At 34.2% G+C, this 21,658-nt stretch overlaps 1 protein-coding gene across 1 annotated transcript; it reads right to left on the bottom strand.

Annotated features, from left to right (window-relative positions):
• Positions 1-5,614: 5,614 nt before the first annotated feature.
• On the bottom strand, positions 5,615-11,737 carry LOC111987940 (transcription factor GAMYB). The gene is given in 6 exon segments (XM_065759805.1): positions 5,615-6,259; positions 6,579-7,593; positions 9,060-9,076; positions 9,079-9,450; positions 9,576-9,712; positions 11,023-11,737. Coding segments are annotated over 4 exon segments (1,680 nt in total). The 5' UTR covers positions 9,419-9,450; positions 9,576-9,712; positions 11,023-11,737; the 3' UTR covers positions 5,615-5,951.
• Positions 11,738-21,658: the final 9,921 nt, after the last annotated feature.

The raw sequence follows: 21,658 nt of genomic DNA, 5'->3' as shown, positions 1-21,658 counted from the left end.
CAAAGGAAAAACCTCTCAATCTTTTGGGCATGGAGAAGAATCAAATTTAGGTTTTAGTTAAAGTAAATTCAGAGAGAGAATCCTCTGACTCTTATAGGCATGAAGAAGTATCATATAGAAGCATTACCTCAGAAAAAGAAATTTAAAAAAAGGTATAAAACCCTACTACAAAAAATAACTAGAAACCCAAGCCAAAAAAGAAATACATCTCTTTACCATCAACTTAAAAAATCTCAGAAAACCCACTAAAACCAAGTCGAAACAATTGATAAAAGAAGAAAGAAAACCTAGGGATAAAAGGTACCTAAAAGGCCCTATTTGGCTAGTGAGAATTGAACCTAACCATTAAAAATAAAAAATAAAAATAATGCATGAATCAATAAAAAAAAAATTGGAAGAACAACATGTGAAATGAATATTTAAAAGAAAGAAAAATGCAGATCATTGAAGGTGATGGATTGGCTTCCGTACCTTTCTTTCTGGGGACCTAAATTTGGAGCAAAGCAATAATAAGTAAATGCGCAATGTGACCATTAGACAGAGAAGATTAAGATAAATTGTCTTGCTACGAGAGATGGTCACCAGAGACTAAGTGTTAGAGAACAATGAGAAATAAAATAAGGTTATTACTAAAGCAATGGAGTGGGTTTTGTGGAAATGGAGCCCTACAATAACTTCAAGTTTGAGAAATCTTTGAATTAGATTTTTGTCACTTTGATTCCAAAAAACTAAGTGGTGGCATCAATATCAAGGATTTTCTCCGTGTAAGCTTGGTTGGTCTATATGCTTATGGCAAAGGTGTTGGCTGATCTATTTACTTAAACAACCCCCCCCCCCCAAAAAAAAGGAAAAAAGCAAGTGTAGGCTGATCAGTTAAATGTGTGATAGGTGTCTTGTGTTAGATCCAAATGCTTACATTGACGGTTGGCAACTCCTTATTTGTTGTTTATTGCCAATGAAATGTCTTGATAGCAAACTCAATAGCAGTGTTTTGGAGTACTTTGAAAGTTGAACATTGAAATGATATAAGATCATGTTAACTAGGCTATTTCATATATGTAGATAGACTCGATTTTGGTGAAAATGGAGGAAGTCGGTTTGGTTTTCTATTTGGACAATTGGTTCTCAAACATGGTTAATAGAAGCAGAATTGGCTTTCCCAGTAGTTCAAGAGAACTAAGACAAGGAGATCCTCTCTCCATGTGTTTTTAATTTTGGTTATGAAATAATGAAAGTACACAATGGGATGTTACATAATGTTGTGGGCTGCATTTCAAGTTGGGGGAGAGTAAAAGGGTTATGGAAACTCTCCTCTTTTGTTTGCTCATGATACAATACTATACAGAGGTAGTGTAAATGGGTTGTTAAAGTCATTGAAAAGTACAAGTCCAAAAAAATCTAGCATAGTAGAAAATGAAGACTGCTTAAAGCAGTTAATTTCTTATTTTACATCTCTGCCCTCCATGCACTCCCTCAATTCCCCACTATCTATCACAACATGACCATTCAAGTCTAGTCCAATAAAAACCTTTATCCTTTTTGATATCCCTTGAATAAACTCATTTGTATCATCCAAAATTATTTCTTGATGGAGTCTTCTAAATCTATTTGAGGAACATAAATGCTAACTGAGTTGGTTGTCACTTCCCCTAGACAATTTCTATTAAAAAAAGGTATATCTCCTATTTTCTTAACTTGACAACTTTCACTTTTAAGCTTTTCTCTACAACCATCCCTACCTGAAATCTATTGCTATCATTCCCTGTATCTCACAATTTATACTTAGTATGCTCAATTTCTCAAGATTTGTCACCTACCCACTTAGTCTTCGAGACTATCTTCTTTATACACAACCCTAGATTAAAGCGTGGGAGCATTTTCCCACTTCTCATTGCACCTACATCCAATGCCCATTCAACAAGGAGGTTTGGGTTTTTGAAACTTGGTTCGTTTCAATCAAGCCTTACTTGGGAAGTGGCTTTGGCGATATTAATTGGTGTACAGTAATTGCTACAAAATATGGAGCATGTGGGGTAATTGGATGACGGATGAGTCAGCAATGTCGGTGTCCCATGGAATTAGCTTATGGAAATACATTTGAAGCACGTGGAATAGGCTGGCCCCATTTTTAAAGTTCATCATGGGGAGTGGTGCTAATATTCTTTTTTGGTTCGATTGTTGGTGTGGGGACGTGATGTTTTTCCAAACCTATTTTGGTTGGCCAAGGATAAAAATGCTGCAGTGGCAGAAATGTAATGCAATCACAGGATGGGTCTGTTTTTTGAAATAACATATTTACAAGGTCCTGTCAAGACTGGGAGTTGGAATTCATGCAGTGTTTCTTCAACTATTTGTATTTTGTGAAAATAGGAGCTGAAGAGGATCTTTTTAAGATGGCCCCTGACTACAAGTGGAGCTTTTGAGGTTAAATCTTATTATAAAGCTCTATCTCTTACTGGTTATTATTCTTTTCCATTGAAGCCTATATGCAAGGCAAAGGTCTTAACGAAGATAGCTTTCTTCACGTGGACAACCACTAAGAGGAAAATTTTAACCATGGATAATCTCTGTAAGAAAGGATTGTGTCTGTTAGATTGGTGTTCCATGTGTAAATGGAGTGGTGAGTCTACTGATCACTTGTTACTCCATTGTTGTTTTGCTTATGATATTTGGTCTATGGTGTTTGGTATGTTTGGGTTAGCTTGGGCGATGCCTCAGAGTGTTCTGGCCTTCCTAGAGTGCTGGATAGGGAGGTTTGGCCGTCATCAAAATGCAGTTATTTGGGGTGCTATACCATCATGTTTCATGACTCTACCTACAATTACATGGCTATTACAACTTTTAAATGGTTGGCATCATGCTATACTTTGTTTAATCTTACATTGAAGCAAAACATGTCTTGTACAAAACAGAGTATCAATAGGCAAAAGCAGATCATATCGGACAAATCTTAGCATGTCTAGCGAAATGGAAAGAGTAAAACACATTTGATATTAGGGATTAGATTTGAGTTCAGCATATGAAAAATGGAATAACATCAGTCTTTCATTTATATTCACCGATTCCAACTTGCAAATGTTTAATCTCATCATGAACGAGAACCAAAAAATTGAAATTAACAATTCTGCCAACTCTTTCTAGCAAGCCGATAACAAATTAACATCCAAGAGCAGTATATTAAGGTTTAAAACTTCACGTTTACTTATAAGTTATAACCACACAACAATATCTAGCATATATCAAGAATAAGATTAAACTGAGAGAAGCGAATGCTGAAATTTTGAGTTGAATCAAGCTTATACCTGCATTTCCTCTTCCTACTCACTCCCTTTTCGAAAACTGCAAAACTAAATGCAATCCTCCTCACCACCTTATAATCATTAGTCCGCGGATCAAACCCGAATGCCAGATGACACTTAACGCGGCCGGGTGTCCTGACAGTAATGCAAAGGCTTTGGAAGGGTGATATATTTTTCTAATAGAGGGATTCCAGAGAACAAAGCACTCTTGTTTGAAAAGACTGAACAAGCCATTGGCGGAACCAATTAGCATAAAATGTTGGATACGGTGACTCGTGAGTGGTAACTCAATGTTTTGAATCTAATCAAACGAGTCGTTGTTATCGACAATTAATTTTGTAGTGCTCTACACTATCAACGCGGTGCCTAAAAATTAATTTGTTGGAGTTGGAGGGAAGTGAAAGTGATTGAGTGAGGTGGGAATTGATGAAGGCAGAGCTTGTGATTAGAGAGTTCCATGATTTTGAAATGCGCCTGAATTGAATTAGGGATTTGACGGGAAGTCTGTGCAGAATTTCCAACACCACTTCCTCTGGGAGATAGTCTGACATGCTCCTTTTGGTTCGACTGTCTCTACTTTTCTGTACAGCGGTTTTGTTGTATCTGTAACTAGCAAATCAATTACCACATCTTGTATTTTTAGACTTTCCCACTCAAATGAAATAGTTTAGCGCTCTTTTTTTTTTTTTTTTTTTTTAGAGTTTTAAGATTGTTTGGATACAATTTATTTTGTTAAAAACTGAAAATAATAAAAAATTACTGTTCATTGACCTAAATGCACTATTCATGTCCTATAAATAGTGTAAGAGACGCTGGTTAAAAAATAAAAAATAAAAAAATAAAATAAAATAAAAAGTCAAACGCAGGGAACCCAAATGCACACTTAACCTATGGCATCCTAATAATAGCTCATTATTATCAGACCAAAATATCAATTAATTTCTACTGTAGGCAAGGATTAAATTCCAAATCTCTTATACAACCATCAAAGATTTTACCATGTTTTTATAGTCAATACAAGTTTTACTATATTCTATTTTTAAACTAACATGCAGGGGTGTCTCACGGGTCACTCCAAGTCAGGTTTGTGCCTAACCTGCGAGTGACCCCGACCAAGTCAAGTGGACATTTACCAAACAGCCACCGACCAGTGAAAGAGTCAATTCGGATTGGTCGAGTCTTCGTCAAATGACGGTCATAGGAGATCTGGCCAAACTCGACGGATCTTGACGAGATATAACCATGGAATTCCTTAGACGGCAAAGAATAGTGGCCTTTTGGTGGTGGAATTGGCTAGGTCGATTGAAATCGGGTTTCGATGCAACGACTAACCAACTGATGATTCGCCAAAATCAAGTTTTAGACGTCGAAAATTGCCGCCAGCGGTTATAGGTGTTGGATCGAGTGGTTTTTAGATCAGGTCGATTAGACTGGGCAGGTGGGTCAAGTCCATAGGCGATCTGGATAGCCCTACTTATGTGTCACTATCTTTGCACAGGTTAGGTTTTTATTTGAACTAAATAACTCATCTCCAAAGAATACAATAAAATGATATTCAATCTCACTATAACTCACATTTTGAAGATGCAATTTTAAAAAGTGTCACATTATCTTTATAACTCTCAGGTATTTTTACATTTTTATATTTATAATACTATGTCTTGTCAAATTAACCCGTGAGAGTGGATTAAGATGAGCTTATTTTCGTCTTATTTTTATTGGTTAATGTTGTTTAAGAAAAAGTTTTTTTTTTTTTTTTGGAGAATGTGTTTAAGAAATAAGTTGGTTATAATTGTGCCTAAAAAAAGGTTTAACAACACAAACAAAAATAAGTGGGAAAGTAGAATGTGCTTCCTATATTACTCTTAACCAGCAATAAAAGCTTCCTCATAAATGTCAAGGAGGTTGCCATGTCAATAGGGCATTATTCCTTAATTGACATATTTTCATAAACTTACAAATGAAAATTCATTCACTAGAACTCACGTTTAGTATGAAATAGTAACTTCTAACTCTCATGTATATGCGGATCAGTGGATCCTTCAGGCTTCAACAAGTCTTCACAATTGAACCACTATTTTGAACTATTTTGAACCACTAATAGCACTATTTGACATCTCTCTAATAGCACTATTTTGAACCACTAATAGCACTATTTTGAACCACTATTTGACATCTCTCTCGCCTACTGACAATAGATATTTGATCGACAATTTCTATGACAAATAAACAAAGAGGTAATATAATAATTAAGAATATTTTCCACAAAATATGTAAAAAAAATTGGTAGCAGGAAGAGGAAGTGAGACCACAGAGAAATCCAAGCAAATTGACTTTGACAAATAAGAAACAAACAGGATTACAATGTTCCACATTTGACATGCGTGGTTATTTTACAATTCTAAAAAAAAAAAAAAGCCTTGATGCATTTTGTATACCTCATATAGTTCAATATTGGCATACAAGCACTACACTACTCGAAAGACAAAGAAATACAAAGCACACAAACAAAACACCCACAACACAAGTGATTCATAAATTTGAAGTTACCCGCTAGAGACATTTCTCAGTAGCCTTAAAACCCACATTAAACAAATCAACAACATGAACGAAGAGACCAAAGTTTCAAGTTCATAAAATTGACAGCATTTTTCAAGGATGATCGGACATTTGACAGACAGCAGGCATGTTATTCCACGGACAAGAATTAAGCCCCCATCCTTGACTTGATATAGAAGTTCCAGAAGCCAGGTGCTTGTAGTCAGAAGCAAGATCATCACCAAGAAGTGTTGCAATAGCATCCGACATTATGCTTTGTTCCTTAATATACCCAGAACTCTGCTGAAGCCAGTCTGACGCAAGTAAAACATCTGGCCGACTAAAATTCAACCTAGTTGTGGTTTCTTTTTCCATATCTAGTGTCGACGCTGGGTCCACTGATGCTGATTTCACAGCAATACCTGGGGAACAAACAAATGTAGCATAAGAAACTATAATCAAAATGAATAAAATATTCAGAAGAGATCTATCCTGCTTTGGAAGAAGTTTGGAAATCAGGTGTTCAAAGCTTTAACATAAATTTTTTTTTTTTTCTTCATATAATTGTCTTGGAGGACACAAATTATGGATTTCAATTTTCAACTGCTTAGACCGGGGTGGGGTGTGGGAGATGAATTTAATAATATCAAGAATAATTCAAACATACATTTCCTCACAGTTTTGCACCAAATATAGATATGATGAACTCTGTCATATTTAAGACCACGTAGAGATGCTCACCAGTAAAGGTCTCAGCAGGCAGTTGTTCATCCAATGAACTTCCACATGCGCTGATAGGAGTGCGCTCACTGAAAAGTGAAGTTGCAGAATGACCAAGTGGAGAAATGGGATCCCCACAATCTTCCCATTCTGTCTCACAAATGTTCAAAGTGGAACTGTCTGCTTTATCACCAGGAGTAGCACTGGATGAGTTTGAACTCTTGTCAGATGATTGATTCTTTGCACTTCTCAAAGTCTTTGACTCATGAAGTAAAGCATCCAGCAGACCACTATTACGTGGGGAAGAACAATCTGCCTCAAATGCACCAGATGGTGGAGGAGACTGAATAAAAGCATCAACTGACTCGAGCAAAGGACGTGGGAGAGACGTGCCCCAGCTGCCTAAATCAGTTTCTGTATATTGGAGTGAAGGGAGCTCTAACTTCAAAGCCCCATAAGTGGGCTCAGAAGCAGAGGAATTGCCATTTGAGAGGGAATGGCTACCCTGAATTACACCAAAAGATTGTGAGTTCTTAGTGGTAGGATCAGAATCAAGAGGAGAAGACAATCCAATTGATCGAGCAACCTTATGACAAGTGTCTTCACGAAACTGCTCAAACGAGCGGAACCCATTTCCAACACTACCACTTGAACCAGGGAATAAATCAGTTGATTCTCGAAAACGCTTCTGCTGAGGCAACATTGGTGGCAGGGTACAGTAAGGAGAAGAACCAACACCCTTTAACAGCATGTTACTCACAGAGATATCAGGAAGTTCAGGGACATAAGGTAAGATACCCTGATTGGCCGACAAATTGTCAAATATGACATCAGGTATGTCATAATTGTTACTTTGCAAAGGATCATGCTGTCCTCTATCCTCACCATCAACTCCACCAGTGTTTTGGTCAAGTTGACCCTCCTGATATGCTTGCACAGTAACTTCAGGGGGATAAAGAGGTAAGCCAGCCCGTTGACGTCTCTTAATTCGAGTATTCCAGTAGTTCTTTATCTCGTTATCTGTACGACCAGGCAACTAAAAAGAGAAAAAGAGACAATGGATTATGTTATATGAAAAATTTTACATTTTTAAAGAACAAAACTTGAAAAACCTATAAAGCATTCATAGTGACAACAAGATCATGTTGGATATGCAAGCCTAAATGGCGAACACACCAAACAAATCACATATGCAAAACATATGGCAGGTTTTATAATTGAACTAACAGACCGTGGGTGTATTACAATGTATATCCAAACAGAAAAGTTCCAAAATTTTCAGTACTCATTGATTATTTTGGGTTAGATGAAAGGATGTGGATAAATTAATCATTATTTTTTATTTTTACTGTTTGATTATATGCTCAATTTTTTTTTATATATATAAAGAAGATGAGACAAATGAATCCACAGATGCAGAACAGACTATCATCAGCTCTAGCAATAACATAAAACCAGGATAAGTCATTCACTGTTGTATCCGCCACAGGACTAAAGTTGGTGTGCATCCTTCATCTAGGTTTGGGTCATGAGATTTACAATACAAACCCGCCTAACCCGACTCGACCCACCTACAACCACAAGTGCAAATTTATAACCAAATAAACATGAGCATAATGCCAAACAAACACAAACTATATGAGAAAAAACTTAGGGTTTGGGTTTTATTTAGGAAGAGGGGAAAAAAATAAATAACAAAATTATATAATATATTTTTTAACATATATTTTTAAATTTAAATATATATTAACGACATGACTATGTGACCACTTCATCTAGGCAAAGTCAACTGCTATTACTATTACTCAAGTCCCAAATTGACATATCCTATCTATCATAGTTTTCCATGAAGCATAAATTAACGGTATCTATGAAGTTTTCAAATTATTATTGAGATAAACAACAGTAAACTGTAGCAATTAAAGACACTCTTGTTGATACTCTTGAATTAATAATTTTTATTTTATTTTATTGACAGGTAAATCAAGGGAGGGGGCTGATGGGGTTTGAACCCCAATGCCCAAGCATCACCAAAGGTGTTGTAACCACCGGGGTATGGGTATCCCTATGGTTTGAAATTGAAGATAGCCCAACTCTCAGTATTTTGGGTTTTATCACTATTTAGGGTTAACGAATACACAAAACTAATTGGGTTAGATTAAGATGTGTGCGTGTGTATGTATATATAACTGAGGGGGAAAGATGATACGGATAAACTAAATAAACATCACATGAAAAGTAACATGCAATTATGCATGATGGTAGATTAAAGTAGAGTTCACCAAACAAATCCAAAAAATATTAATCAATACCATTAGGAGCATAGCATATATCCTTATAATGTCTAGAAACAAACACGTGATATAAGCATTTCCCTTGTTAGGAATCTCTACATGCAAAAAGTACAAATATATTAAACCCCCCCCCCCCCCCAACAAAAAAAGAGAGCGAAAAAGGCCCAGTTATACCATATCAAAGACAAGAGAAACATATTATGCTTACATGTGCCGCCATCCGTGCCATTTGTTTCCCATCTTGGCATGGAGTTCAATAATCACTTGTTCTTCTTCTGCTGTAAATGCGCCTTTCTTCAAGTTTGGCCTGAGGTGATTTGCCCATCGCAAGCGACAACTTTTGCCACATCGGAACAACCCAGAATGCTTTTGAACAGCATTCCAATTCCCCTCCCCATGCTTCTTGACATAGTCCACCAAAATTGCATCTTCAGTAGATGTCCATGGCCCTTTTTTCAGAACAGCTCCTCCACCAGAACTTCCTCCATTACTTTCATTAATCAACGGAGAATCAGCCTGATCCTTAGGGAGCATCTCATCATCACTGTCATCTCTTTTGCAAGTCATTTCTCAAATGGTGACGAAACACCAAAACCCGCCTTTCCTTCCACAAAAAGGGTATGATGAGAACCAGAACAAAAAGGGAGGATGAGAATCAAAATTTAACACAAAAGGGTATCATCTATTTCCTTTTTCCACTTTACAATACTTGCACTCCACCTACCACACGCTCTATTTTTGCCGTACTCTCTTTGCCAAGCAGGAAAAACTACAAGTCGAGCTAACATAAAAGCACTGCTTTGAATGAAAAGCACTTTCATATCATAAAAACAACCGAACATCATTCATGGATAATCACAGCTGGAAATGGAAACAAAAATAGTTGTTATAATTGCAAAAGCAAATTTAGGTGGAAAGAGCCAAAATAAGACCAGAAGACATGGCAAAAAGAAGGTCAAAACAGAAACATTAAAAACCAATGCAGAGTAATAACTCAGCAAGAATTCATTATGAGTAATTAAGCCAACATTCTAATACGAATCAATGATGGCATCATAACCACAAAAGTAAGAAAAAGATCTGTAAAACCCAAAACAACAACAAACCCATCTCCAAAATCATGAAAAAACCAACATAATCCTTAGTAGAAGTCAATTTTGTTCAACAACCTAAACTCCCATTTTTTTTGGCAAAGAGAAGGTCAAAACAATAACATAAAAAGCTAATGCAGAATGATCACTCAGCAAACATTCATTATGAGTAATTAAGCTAACAATTCTAATATGAATCAATGATGGCATCATGAACCACAAAAGAAAGGAAAAAAAATCCGTAAAACCTAAAACAAAAACAAACCCATCTCCAAAATCATGGAAAATCCAACATACTCCATAGTAGAAGTCAATTTTGTTCAACAACCTAAACTCCCATTTTTTGGCAAAGAGAAAGTCAAAACAGTAACATTAAAAACTAATGCAGAGTAATAACTCAACAAGCATTCATTCTGAGTAATTAAAGTTAACATTCTATTATTGAATCAATGATGGCATCATGAACCACCAAAAAAAAAAAATAATAATAATAATAATAGTAATAATAAATTTTTTTAAAAAATCCGTAAAACCCAAAACAAAAACAAACCCATCTTCAAAAATCATGAAAAAAAACCAACATACCCCTTAGTAGAAATCAATTTTGTTCAACAACCCAAACTCCCATTTTTTGGCAAGGAGAAGGCCAAAACAGCAACATTAAAAACTAATGCACAATAACAACTCAGCAAGCATTCATCATGAGTAATTAAGCTAACAACTCTAATATGAATCAATGATGGCATCATGAACTGCAAAAAAAGGGAAAAAAAAAAAATCTGCAAAACCCAAAACAAAAACAAACCCATCTCCAAAAATCACGAAAAAAAAATCCCCAACATACTCCTTATTAGAATTCAATTTTGTTAAACAACCTAAACTCCCATCTTTAATTACACAATAAATGAAGTCAGAAAAAAGTGAATTGCACTCTGATTTATATAAGATCATATAATGCAAACAAAGAAGTTAACAAGTTCAAAGATAAGAACTCTCATCTAAATTGCCTAATGTATCATTTTAGCATTTTACAAATCCAATTCCACCAAAAGGGTATCGAAATGAAAAAAAAAAAAATACCTGAATTAAACGCAGATTGAAAAACTCAGATTTGCGTCCGATCGAGCTGAGAGCTGAGAAGAAGGTAACCTGGAAGACCTACAGAATTAGACAAATTGGAATCAAAAAACCCAAAACTAAAGCGAAAGAAACTAACGAATCAGCTCAGAAACAAAAACCCTAGTACAGATAAAAATGAATAGCTAAGAACCCTAATTTTCCGGAGGAATTAGCTCAGCTTAGCTAGTTAGCTAGCGAAGCTCAAAGCCATGAATAGTAAAAACAAAAACAAAAACAAACGACGAGGGATTATATAAATTCTCTCACGGATCAACGAAATGGAGCTAAAGAGAGAGAGAGAGAGAGAGAGAGAGAGAGAGAGAGAAGGTGGTCCTGACCGAAAAGCCTGGAACAATTCGTAGAGGATCCGAGCGTAGAATGAACAAAACATCGAGATCCAAACAAACACGCACACACGCACGAACACAGTGACACACACACACAAACACGAACACAGTGAGAGAGTTTTGAGAGAGAGAAATGAAAGATAAAGAAAAGGAAGGGGGTGTTGAGTTGATGAGAGTTTGCAGGGAAGAGGGAAGGAGATTATAGAGGCGAAAGAACTGGACACGGAAGGATCTTGGGGGAGATATCAGGATGACCAAGTACAAACTTCTACCGCCCCCTTTGCCTTTTTGGCCTTTGAACCCCCTTGCCTTTCTTGCCTAGCTTAGCTTTCCTTATTTCACTTTCACTTTATTTTATACCATGTTTTAAACATTCTTTGCTTTCCTTTTTTTTTATTTTTTGATCGGCATTCTTTTCTTTCCTCTTTTGGCTTTGTTTGCCTTTTATTTTATAATAATATGGACAAAGTTTGCATGCAATTTCTTTAATATTTTTTTATTGAAAGTAAGTTTTGGCAAATTTAATTTTAGATTATATTTTTTATGCTTGAAAAATTTCTAAAAAGTTAAAAATAAATAGTTACGTCTTCAATAAATTGTTTAAATTAAAAGTTTCTGTAATTTAAAATTATGCATAAAATATAAGCTTATAAATCATATAATAAATAATATTCGATTAACACAAAATTTGATATGTATATTGAAAGCGTAAAGAATATGTAATTCAATGATTAGATTTTCAAAATATATAGCAATATCTATTTTATGGAATAAGTTTGTAGCATTAGACTACAACTAATTTTGTAGCTAAACTTTATCTTTATAATAATAATAATTTTTTTACTATTTTATAAGTATTTTTTTTATCATGTTCACACCCATATCTCTTATTTTATTGGATAATAAAATAATAATAATAATAACTTTATTTGTTGAGTTGAGTTAAATAAAATTGGATCTAATATTCTATGGCACTAGACGTATCCAAAAAGTCAAAATCTTGTATATTCCTAGCAAACAGAACCTATGTGGGACTAGCATGGGAACTTTACAGCTATGGGGCTCACATGTCATCTCACATAGGCTTTATACACAGGTGTATAAGGATATTTTCTTGTCTAGTACTTTAAGCCACCGAGTCATTATTTGGATAAGTATTGGAGGATTGGACCTAAGTTTTGCTTTGTTTGTAATGGGGATGGTAAGAATTTTTATCAATAAATTTAAGTTTTGTTTTAAAAGAAGAGATAAAGATGATATATTAGAAATTGAAAATTTTATTAATTTTCATTTTTAGAAAAAATATTTTAGTTTTTCGAGGGGGGAAATTAATTGAGATAAAAGTGAAAGACTTTTTTTTTTCTTTGACTTTAAACTATTTTTAGTCAATTATCAATACGAGTGAATAAATAAACACATGGGGATATTAGTTTTAGTTGCTAAAAAGGACTAGAGGATTCTTAGATCTAATTATTATATGGAAATACAAGTATTTGATTAATATAAGTTTATGTAATTAATTAATTATTATAATTTTTTTCTAAAATAATTATCAAAAGGCAATGAACGTGAGGGAATTTGATACATATTTATGGGGATATTAGTAATAATTCTAGTCCCTAAGAGGGACGAGAGGATTTTTTTTTTTTTTTTTTTTTTGGAGAGGGAATACCTCGAACTTTTGGGGATATTAGTAATAATTCTAGTCCCTAAGAGGGACGAGAGGATTTTTTTTTTTTTTTTTTTGGAGAGGGAATACCTCGAACTTTATTGAAAAAACTTAGCCAACATCAGCTAAAAGTAAATTATTAAGGGTGCGGTGAAACATCCTTCATCCACACAGAAAAACAACTAGCATATCTAGTATGTTTAGTAAAGTTGTGAGTCAAAGCATTATCTAACCTACAACTAACATATCTAACATGTTTAGTAAAGTTGTGAGTTAAAGCATTATCTAACCTACGAGTACGAGCAAAAGCAATGTGACCAAAAGCAACTAAAGAAGACTGGATATTAGAAATCAAAGCGAAAGACTCCTCCTTACTCTTCAATTCTTTAATACATAAACTCACTCCATTGTATTTTTATTATTATTTATAGATAAATTTTTCATTCGCACTAGTTTAACTTTGCCTACCTAATACAAGAAACATTTATTTTTAACAAAAATTGGCATTTGTACTTTTGTAGAATGGGAAATCGTAATGCTATATCCTCAATAATCAATTACTTATTGTGTTCAATTCTAAAAAAAAAAAAAGAAAAAAAAAACTTATTGTGTTCAAACTTCAAATAAAATAATTAATTGCTTAGTTACTCTCTTATTAACCAAAAAAAAAACTTAATTACTACCAACGAAGGTTGGCCTGAGCGGGAGGGGCTCAGGTTGCTTAAGCAAGTGGTCTTGGTTTCGAGCCCTTATGGATGCAGCAAACTTTCTTGGGAGAGGTTCCCGCCTTGGCTCCCAATAGTACCTCAAAGGATTAGTCCAAAAAAACTTAGGGATACCTTCGGAAACCAAAAAAAAAAACTTAATTACTCAATCTTCCATTAGAAAAAAGGAAAAAAAAAATCAATCAATCAATCATTGTTGGAGGTGAAGGTGTGATGATAGCTTTTTATCATCAGACCAAGACACCAATCAGTTTTTAGTGTTGGCAAGGATTGAGCCTTAGATCTCTTATATAACCATTAGTGGCTTTACCATTTAAGCTAACTGGAACCCACCTAAAATATTAAATTAAATACATGTTATTGTCCCCTTTTTTTTATAAAAAAAAAAAAAAAAAAAAAAAAAAACATAAATTAAAGTACACTTCTTCCCCCTGAAAGATTGTTTTTTTTTTTTTACCAATATTTTGTTTAAGATTCAATATTTATAAAAAGAGGAACATATAATTAAACATTAAACATAAGAAGCAATATTTGAATTGGAAAAAAATGGTTACCTTTCTAAAGTTTTAAAGCTCAAATAAAGTGTTAAGAGCTCAAATTTTCTATGTAACAATTTGTTTTTGTTTTTGTTTTTATTAAAAAAGTAGTGTATTAGTAATGACATTTGAAAAGAATTGTATAATAAAATGTATAATTTGATATTGTTTTCAAGTTAAACTTTGATAATATTTATGCATAAATGGTTACTATAGAATTATAATTATAATTTGATAATTTTGTGAGTTTAACGAAAATTGACATAAGCAGTAAATTAATGCTTGATGTTTATCTAATTACTAAAAATCAACATAAGCAGTGCTCTTCCTTTATTCTTGAAGGTGACTTTGAACTTGTGATCAAGATTCTCAAAAGTGAAGAGGACTCTCGCTTTCCCCTTTCGACCATATCCTTGCTTCAGTCAAGGTGACCACATAAGCTAGTTGCTGTATTTCTTTTTCTCATATCCGTAGACTTGGTAATTCTGTTGCTCACAACTTAGTTAAACATGCTAGATATATTAAAAGTTTTTGGATGTGGATGGAGGACATTCCTCCACACATCTATTCTGTACTTTTAACCAATAATGATTGATTTTCTTTTAATGAAATTCCAAGATTTTATTCTAAAAAAAAATCATGTTAAAAAAAATGTGAGATTATCATTATCAATATAAATTGTTGCATTTGATAAGTACGAAATGTATTTTCTTCCATCTTACTAATGTCAAATATGTGTGTATCTATATATCCTATAATTTGAAGGATAAAGACAGGAGACTTGTAAAAAAATAAAAAGTATATATATATATATTAAAGGAAAGTAAGGTAAGTTATATATACTAATTTACTAAATGCAATATTCTCTTAATAAGCTATATAATATTTAAGATTGTGGATTCCATATCAATGAGGGATTGTTAATTTGTAACATGGAACCCATTGATTAATATGAGGCTTAATTATATCATCGAACTTTATAATCTTATTGAGAAAATTATTACTTTCATTCATGGATTCTTTGTATCTTTTCATATATGGGTGGGCTGTATGCATTGATCTATATATACGTGGAAGTGTGGAACTCATCTCATGTAAGAGAGAAGAGAAGTATATATTAAGCATATACACACACACATATATATATATATATCTAATAGTTTCCTCCGGACAAAATGGGCTTCTGCCCTTTTCGGGCAAATTATATAGGGAAATACCCTCCTTCCCAAACTAAATAGGGAAATATCCATCTTTTAAAACTCGATTTTTAATAAATCGAGTTAGGCCCTATAGTGGCATTTTTAAGAAGCCTACAGTAACGTTTTAAGGATCTATAGTGACGTTTTTTAACCCGACTTCAATGAAATCGAGTTATAGGCAATGAAATCGACCTATAGTGGCCTTTTTTTAACCTATAACTCGATTTTTTTGAAGTCGAGTTAAAAAAACGTCACTATAAATACTTAAAATGTCATTATAAGCTCCTTAAAATGCCACTATAGGGCTTCAAAAAAAATTTTTCTAACTCGATTTATCAAAAATCGAGTTTTAAAAAAGAGACATTATCTTATTTAGTTTGGGAAGGGGGGGATTTTCCTATATAATTTGCCCGAAAATGGCAGAACCCCATTTTGTCCAGTTTCCTCCATTACATATCACTAAAGTGAATGCTTTCCTTCTTCTATGTCTATTTTTAGATCAAAATGTGCTAATATGATTCCCTTGACATCAATTCATTGATGGTATTGATCCCTTTTGTCAAGTTGGGTGGCGGAGTGAGGTCATTCAAACAAAAACAAAAAAAAAACAATTGCTTTTGGAGAAAAATACGACTTTCATTTCTCTCTCTCTCTCTCTCTAATAATAATAATAATAATAATAATAATAAGCAGAAATTTTATTTTGAAAAGAAAACTAAGAACATGTTACATATACACTTATATCTACGACTTCTTTAATACTATTATACTTTATACTCCTACTTGAGTATATGACCTCTCTATTTAACTTGTGTGTGTAGTGCATTTGGTAAACCAAAATTAACAAAGATTGTGGAATGAGAAAGACATCATTTATTGAGCACATAGAAGAGTATCGGAGATGGCCGAATAAGTATAGCACAAATTCCATGTCATCATGATCATAAATACAAACATATACGAGTTAAATTCATGTAGTGCGAATAATATGACCCAAAACCTTTTTTTTTTTTTTAATTTTTTAATTCACAATATATTACAGTTATAATATATGATGTTTTAACTTGAACCCGGTCTTTTATATGCACAGTAGAAAGATAGAGAGGAAGAAACTTTGACAAGGTGGGACGGGAAGATCCCTAATGACTTCCTAGCTATAATTATCTGGTGGGTGTGAGAGTGAGAGATTAAATGCACTCAGAGAAATAGTCAATTATTTGAAGAATTTCAAACACTCTCGTTAAAAAAAAAAAAAAAAAAAGTATAAGGAATAATTCGTAATGTTCGATCCAACCTGCGAACACGACACGGGTTTTTTCGGGTTAGAGTTGGACCTTAATGGGTTTGGGTCATAAACGGGTCAACCCAAAAGCAACACGATAAGAAACGGGTCATAAATAGGTCAACCCGCGTAACCCGCAATAGACACGTTTGACACGTAATTTATTTGTATCAACCCGAAATGACCCACTTAACACAACCTGTTTAACTTATATAACAAATAAATATTTATTTTATTTTAGATTTGTCAAATACCTTTTATATCCAACATATATTTTAAATTTAAAAAGAAAAGTAAGTAATTACAAAAATTTACAAAGGATATAATTGGAAATTGAAACTTTACAGACCTTAAAACTACTAATACTTTTCTTCTTCTTCTTCTTCTTCTTTTGGTGGCATAGAACTTACACAAATGAAATTGGATGAGCTTGTGGAAGATGTTATGAATTCGGACATCAACAAAGAATTTATGGATGATAATCGTGCTCATAGTCAGGAATAGTCTATTGTTTGCTCAAATTCTTTCAATATTGATACTTAGCATTGGGCAAGTTCCAAGAATATTATATTTTTGTTGAACGATGTTATTTTATTTTGTGAAACTTTGTTATTTTGAATTTGAATTGAAGTGTATGCACTTCTTTTGGAATGTAAAGAACTTATTACTAGATGAATATTATATTTTTGTTGAATTATATTATTTTGAATGTGGGTTGAAGACTTGAAGTATATGCACTGCTTTTTGGGATGTAAAAATAATTATTTATAAATAGATGTTATATTTAATATTATGCAGGTTGAAATGGATTGTGTTACATTCATGTCAACCCAACACGACTCGTTTATTAAGCGTGTCAAATAGGTTGGGTCAGGTCAACCTGCCTTATTAACAGGTCGGGTTAGGGTTGAAGAATCATGACACGATTATTAAATGGGTTGGGTTAGGGTTTAGCCATTTAGTCGAATATCCCTATCTCGACACGACACGAACCCGACACGCTAACCCGAATTGACACCCCTAGTTTCTTAAGTTCCTATCTTAAGATTTTGCCATGTGAATTTTTTCTCATGAGATGGAAGTGTATTTTTTAGTTAAGTAGTCACATGACTGAATCTTAAAATGGAAACTTAAGAAACAACACATAAGGTATTGTATCTAAATTTTGTTCATATAATTAATCTAATTGATATTATTATAAGAGACAATATCAATCGAGACAATGTCAACAAATTATGGAATTATATGACCATTATTACTTGAGAAAAAAAAAATACAATTATACATAAATTGAGTGAACAGTTTCTTTTGTGACAAAAAATAAAAAATGTTGCAATATCAAGTATTGAAAATTTGAAACAAATAAATTTTTTTTTTTTTTTGAGAATCTTGAAATAAAGAATTGGATCTCTCTCTCTCTCTCTCTTAAAAATCAAATAGAATACAACTAGGATTGGATTGCATGGGCTGTACTGTCATTGTTTTAGCTCGTCATGCAATACTGTTCATGAATCATGAGAACAAGAACACTAAAAATGAAAGACGATGTTGCCTACATTATAGTTTCCTTGGATTTTTCCTAGAGTTGATAACTTAAAGAGTTTGTTGAGGCTTAAGGATAAAAAGAAAAAGGAAGAGACAATGATCACACATTGTATTGTAAGGATATGTGTGCTGAATAATTAAAATTTAAAACATAGATATCATTCATACATATAGGACCAAACTTCTTGTGATGAAAGCCAATATGTATCTTTCATTCTTTCCTACAAGATGCATTGTGTTTGACTGTATCCCACCCAACTTGGAGGGAAATAAGAGCATTCACAGCAGTGGAGTTATAATGCTATAATGCTAAAATTTAGCTTCAAAATCACAAAAAGAGCTTACAGCAGTGGAGCCATACTTATAAATTATAGATGAATTGCTACAGTGCACATCTATAAATAGATGTGCACTGTAGCACACAGCTAAAAAAAAATTATTTTTTTATTATCTTCTCTCTCTTCTCACATTAATAAAACATTTCCTTCTCTCTCTCTCTGTCTCTCCGGCTTCTCCTTTCTTCTTTCTTCCTCAAAATTTTTTTTTTTCCCTCTGGTATGCTCAGGCCAAAATCCAGTCGGTGGAGCTTGAAGAGCTCATCGCCGGCTTCTCCTTTCTTCTTTCTTCCCCTGCCCAGCGCCGAAAATGCCAACCCAAGCCCCCCACCCAGCGCTGGCCCAAGCCCTTGCCCAACGCCAACCCAAGCCTCTACCCAGCGCCGACCCAACGCCGCCCCAAGCCTCTACCCAGCGCTGACAACGCCGACCCAAGCCCCTGCCCAACGCCAGCCCAAGCCCCTTCCCAACGCCGACCCAACGCCGACCCAAGCCCCTGCCCAGCGCCGGCCTAAGCCCCTGCCCACGCCGTCGATCCACTGGCTATGGAAGTGGAATGATGTTTGATTTTTTTTTTTTTTTCTATAGGTTTGATGGCTGTAGTGGTGGGATGATGTTTGATTTTTTTTTTTCTTCTGTGGGTTTGATGGCTGTGGTGGTGGAATGATGTTTGATTTTTTTTTCTTCTGCGAGTTTGATGGCTGTGGTGATGGCGATGGTGGTTGTTGTGGCTATGGTTTGGTGGTACGGTGTTTGATTTTTTTTTTCCTGTGAGCTTGGTGGCTGTGGTGGTGGATTGGTGACTATGATGGTTGATTGGTTTTTTATTTTGTTTGTGGGTTTGGTTGTGTCTGTGTTGGTGGTGGTGGTGGTAGTGGTGGCTGTGGCTGATTGTAGAGGTGGCCGGTTGTGGTCGGTGCTGGGAAGTTTATTGGGTTGTAGGATATATTATTTTATTATAGGATATATTATTTTATTGTGATGTTTATATTATTTTATTGTGTTGGTAGTTAAAATAGATCCACTGCTGCAGCAAGTGTATAGTTATAATAGATAAAGTAACTTTTGGTGGAGTTAAAAAGCTAAATTTTTAGCTCCACTGCTGTGAATGCTCTAATGTGGGCAATGCCAAAAATGCTTAGTACCCTACACATATTACGAGGTTTTGTGCTAAGATCATGAAGACGCCTCTACCAAAAATAAGCCATCCAGTGCTTAATATATACAATTTTGCTTTATATGGCATATGCATGGATTTATTTGGTTCGCAGTCAATCTTCCTTCTAAATTAGATGGAGTTTGAATTCTTTGCTCCAAAAATAGGAGAGAAAAAAATAACAGCTTGTTGGCAACTTGGCATCACTAGTAGTTTCAAAGAACATGAAGATAATGTTTTGAGAAGATTCATTCTTTTTTCATCTGAAAACTATATATTAAGTATTAACTTCCGAAACATATTTTGCATAAAAACAACAAAATTTTAGAAAAAATTAAGATAGATAATATTTATTTGGTTTGCACTCTTGAGAGAGAGAGAGAGGCGCTGTGCATTCATTTAACTAATTTATTTAATTAAAGTTAGCTTTTATTTTCTCTAAGCAAATAAAGTAGCCAAACAAATGCATATATGCTTAGAGTACAATCATCAGCCTCAACAATTTAATATTTCAGTAAAATATTGGCTAAACTCAACCAAAACATCTTGCATCAATCTCAATACTTTGTTTGATTTTTTTTTAATGAACAATACCTCAATACACTTGTTGAGGTGCTATTCACCTAATAAAAGTATTTTTTATTCATTCTCACTTACTCTTTGTTGTTGTAATCTCTCTCTCTCTCTCTCTCTCTCTCTCTCTAAGGTCCTTCGGCAATGAGAAGTTGCCTTGTCATGAGATCGACGGGGTTCATCATGGATCAACAAGAAGTTGATTGTGTGGTCCTTTGGATGTGAGAAGTTGTCTCGTTGTGAGATCGATGAGGTTCATCTTGGATTCGAAGATGTTTGCGGAGTTGGGACATAAATCAGTGAAGCTTAGAGCTTGGATGTGGCGGTGTTTGGGTTGTTAAGATCAAGTTCTTCATGTTGATGGTTGGGTTTTTGGGTTGAATTTGGGCAAGGAGGAAAAGGGGGGAAAACGGCCTTGATAGGGACATTTTAATTATGCCAAAATGCAAAACTGACCTTCTAAGTTTCACCACTTTTCATTTTAATCCTTTGACTTTGGTTTTTGTCATTTCAGTCTTTTAAGTTTCATTTATTCTCAATTAATTCCTCCGTTAAACTACCATCCACGGTTTCCATTAAGACCACCAAAACGAAGCCATTTTGGCATTATTTTAATATTTTTACTTAATTTGAAAAAAAAAATTAAAAAAATTAAAAATTAAAAACAAACCCAGATAGTTTGAAGAACAAACGCCCACAAACACAACAAAAAAAAAAAAAAACCCTCAACTAGATCCCCTACCCAATCATTTAAGAGGAAGAGAAAGAGATTGAACTTACATAATAGTGTTTTCAGTGGATCTAGGAGGTTGAGAGATTGAGATTGGTGGCTCTGGCCAGTACTCAACACTCCGGCGAATCTCTCTCTCTCTCTCTCTCTCTCTCTCGATATCTCCTTCTCTCACTCACTCTCCTTCTCTCTCTCGCTCTAACACGTTCTCAATTTCTTTCTTTTTCTTTCAAACTATTGGGTTAGGGATTTGTTTTTTTCTTCAAATATGGTTATGTTTCTAGGTTTATTTTTAACTTTTGGGTTTTTATTTTTTTAAATCATCTAGCACACCACTTGTAACTTCATCTGTTACTAATGACCACAAAGAGTCTACTCCTAGCAAAGCAATCAAAGAGCATGCAAGTTCAATTGATGCATTGGGATTCCCTCACCACAAGACAATAGATGCAAAGATTTTGAAACCATACACATTAAGCTGGGTGTCAAGTGGGGATTGA

The sequence above is a fragment of the Quercus suber genome, unplaced genomic scaffold (genome assembly GCF_002906115.3).
Source record: "Quercus suber isolate HL8 unplaced genomic scaffold, Cork oak 2.0 scaffold_342, whole genome shotgun sequence".
NCBI lineage: Eukaryota > Viridiplantae > Streptophyta > Magnoliopsida > Fagales > Fagaceae > Quercus > Quercus suber.
This window is presented reverse-complemented; position numbering and strand designations above follow the sequence as displayed.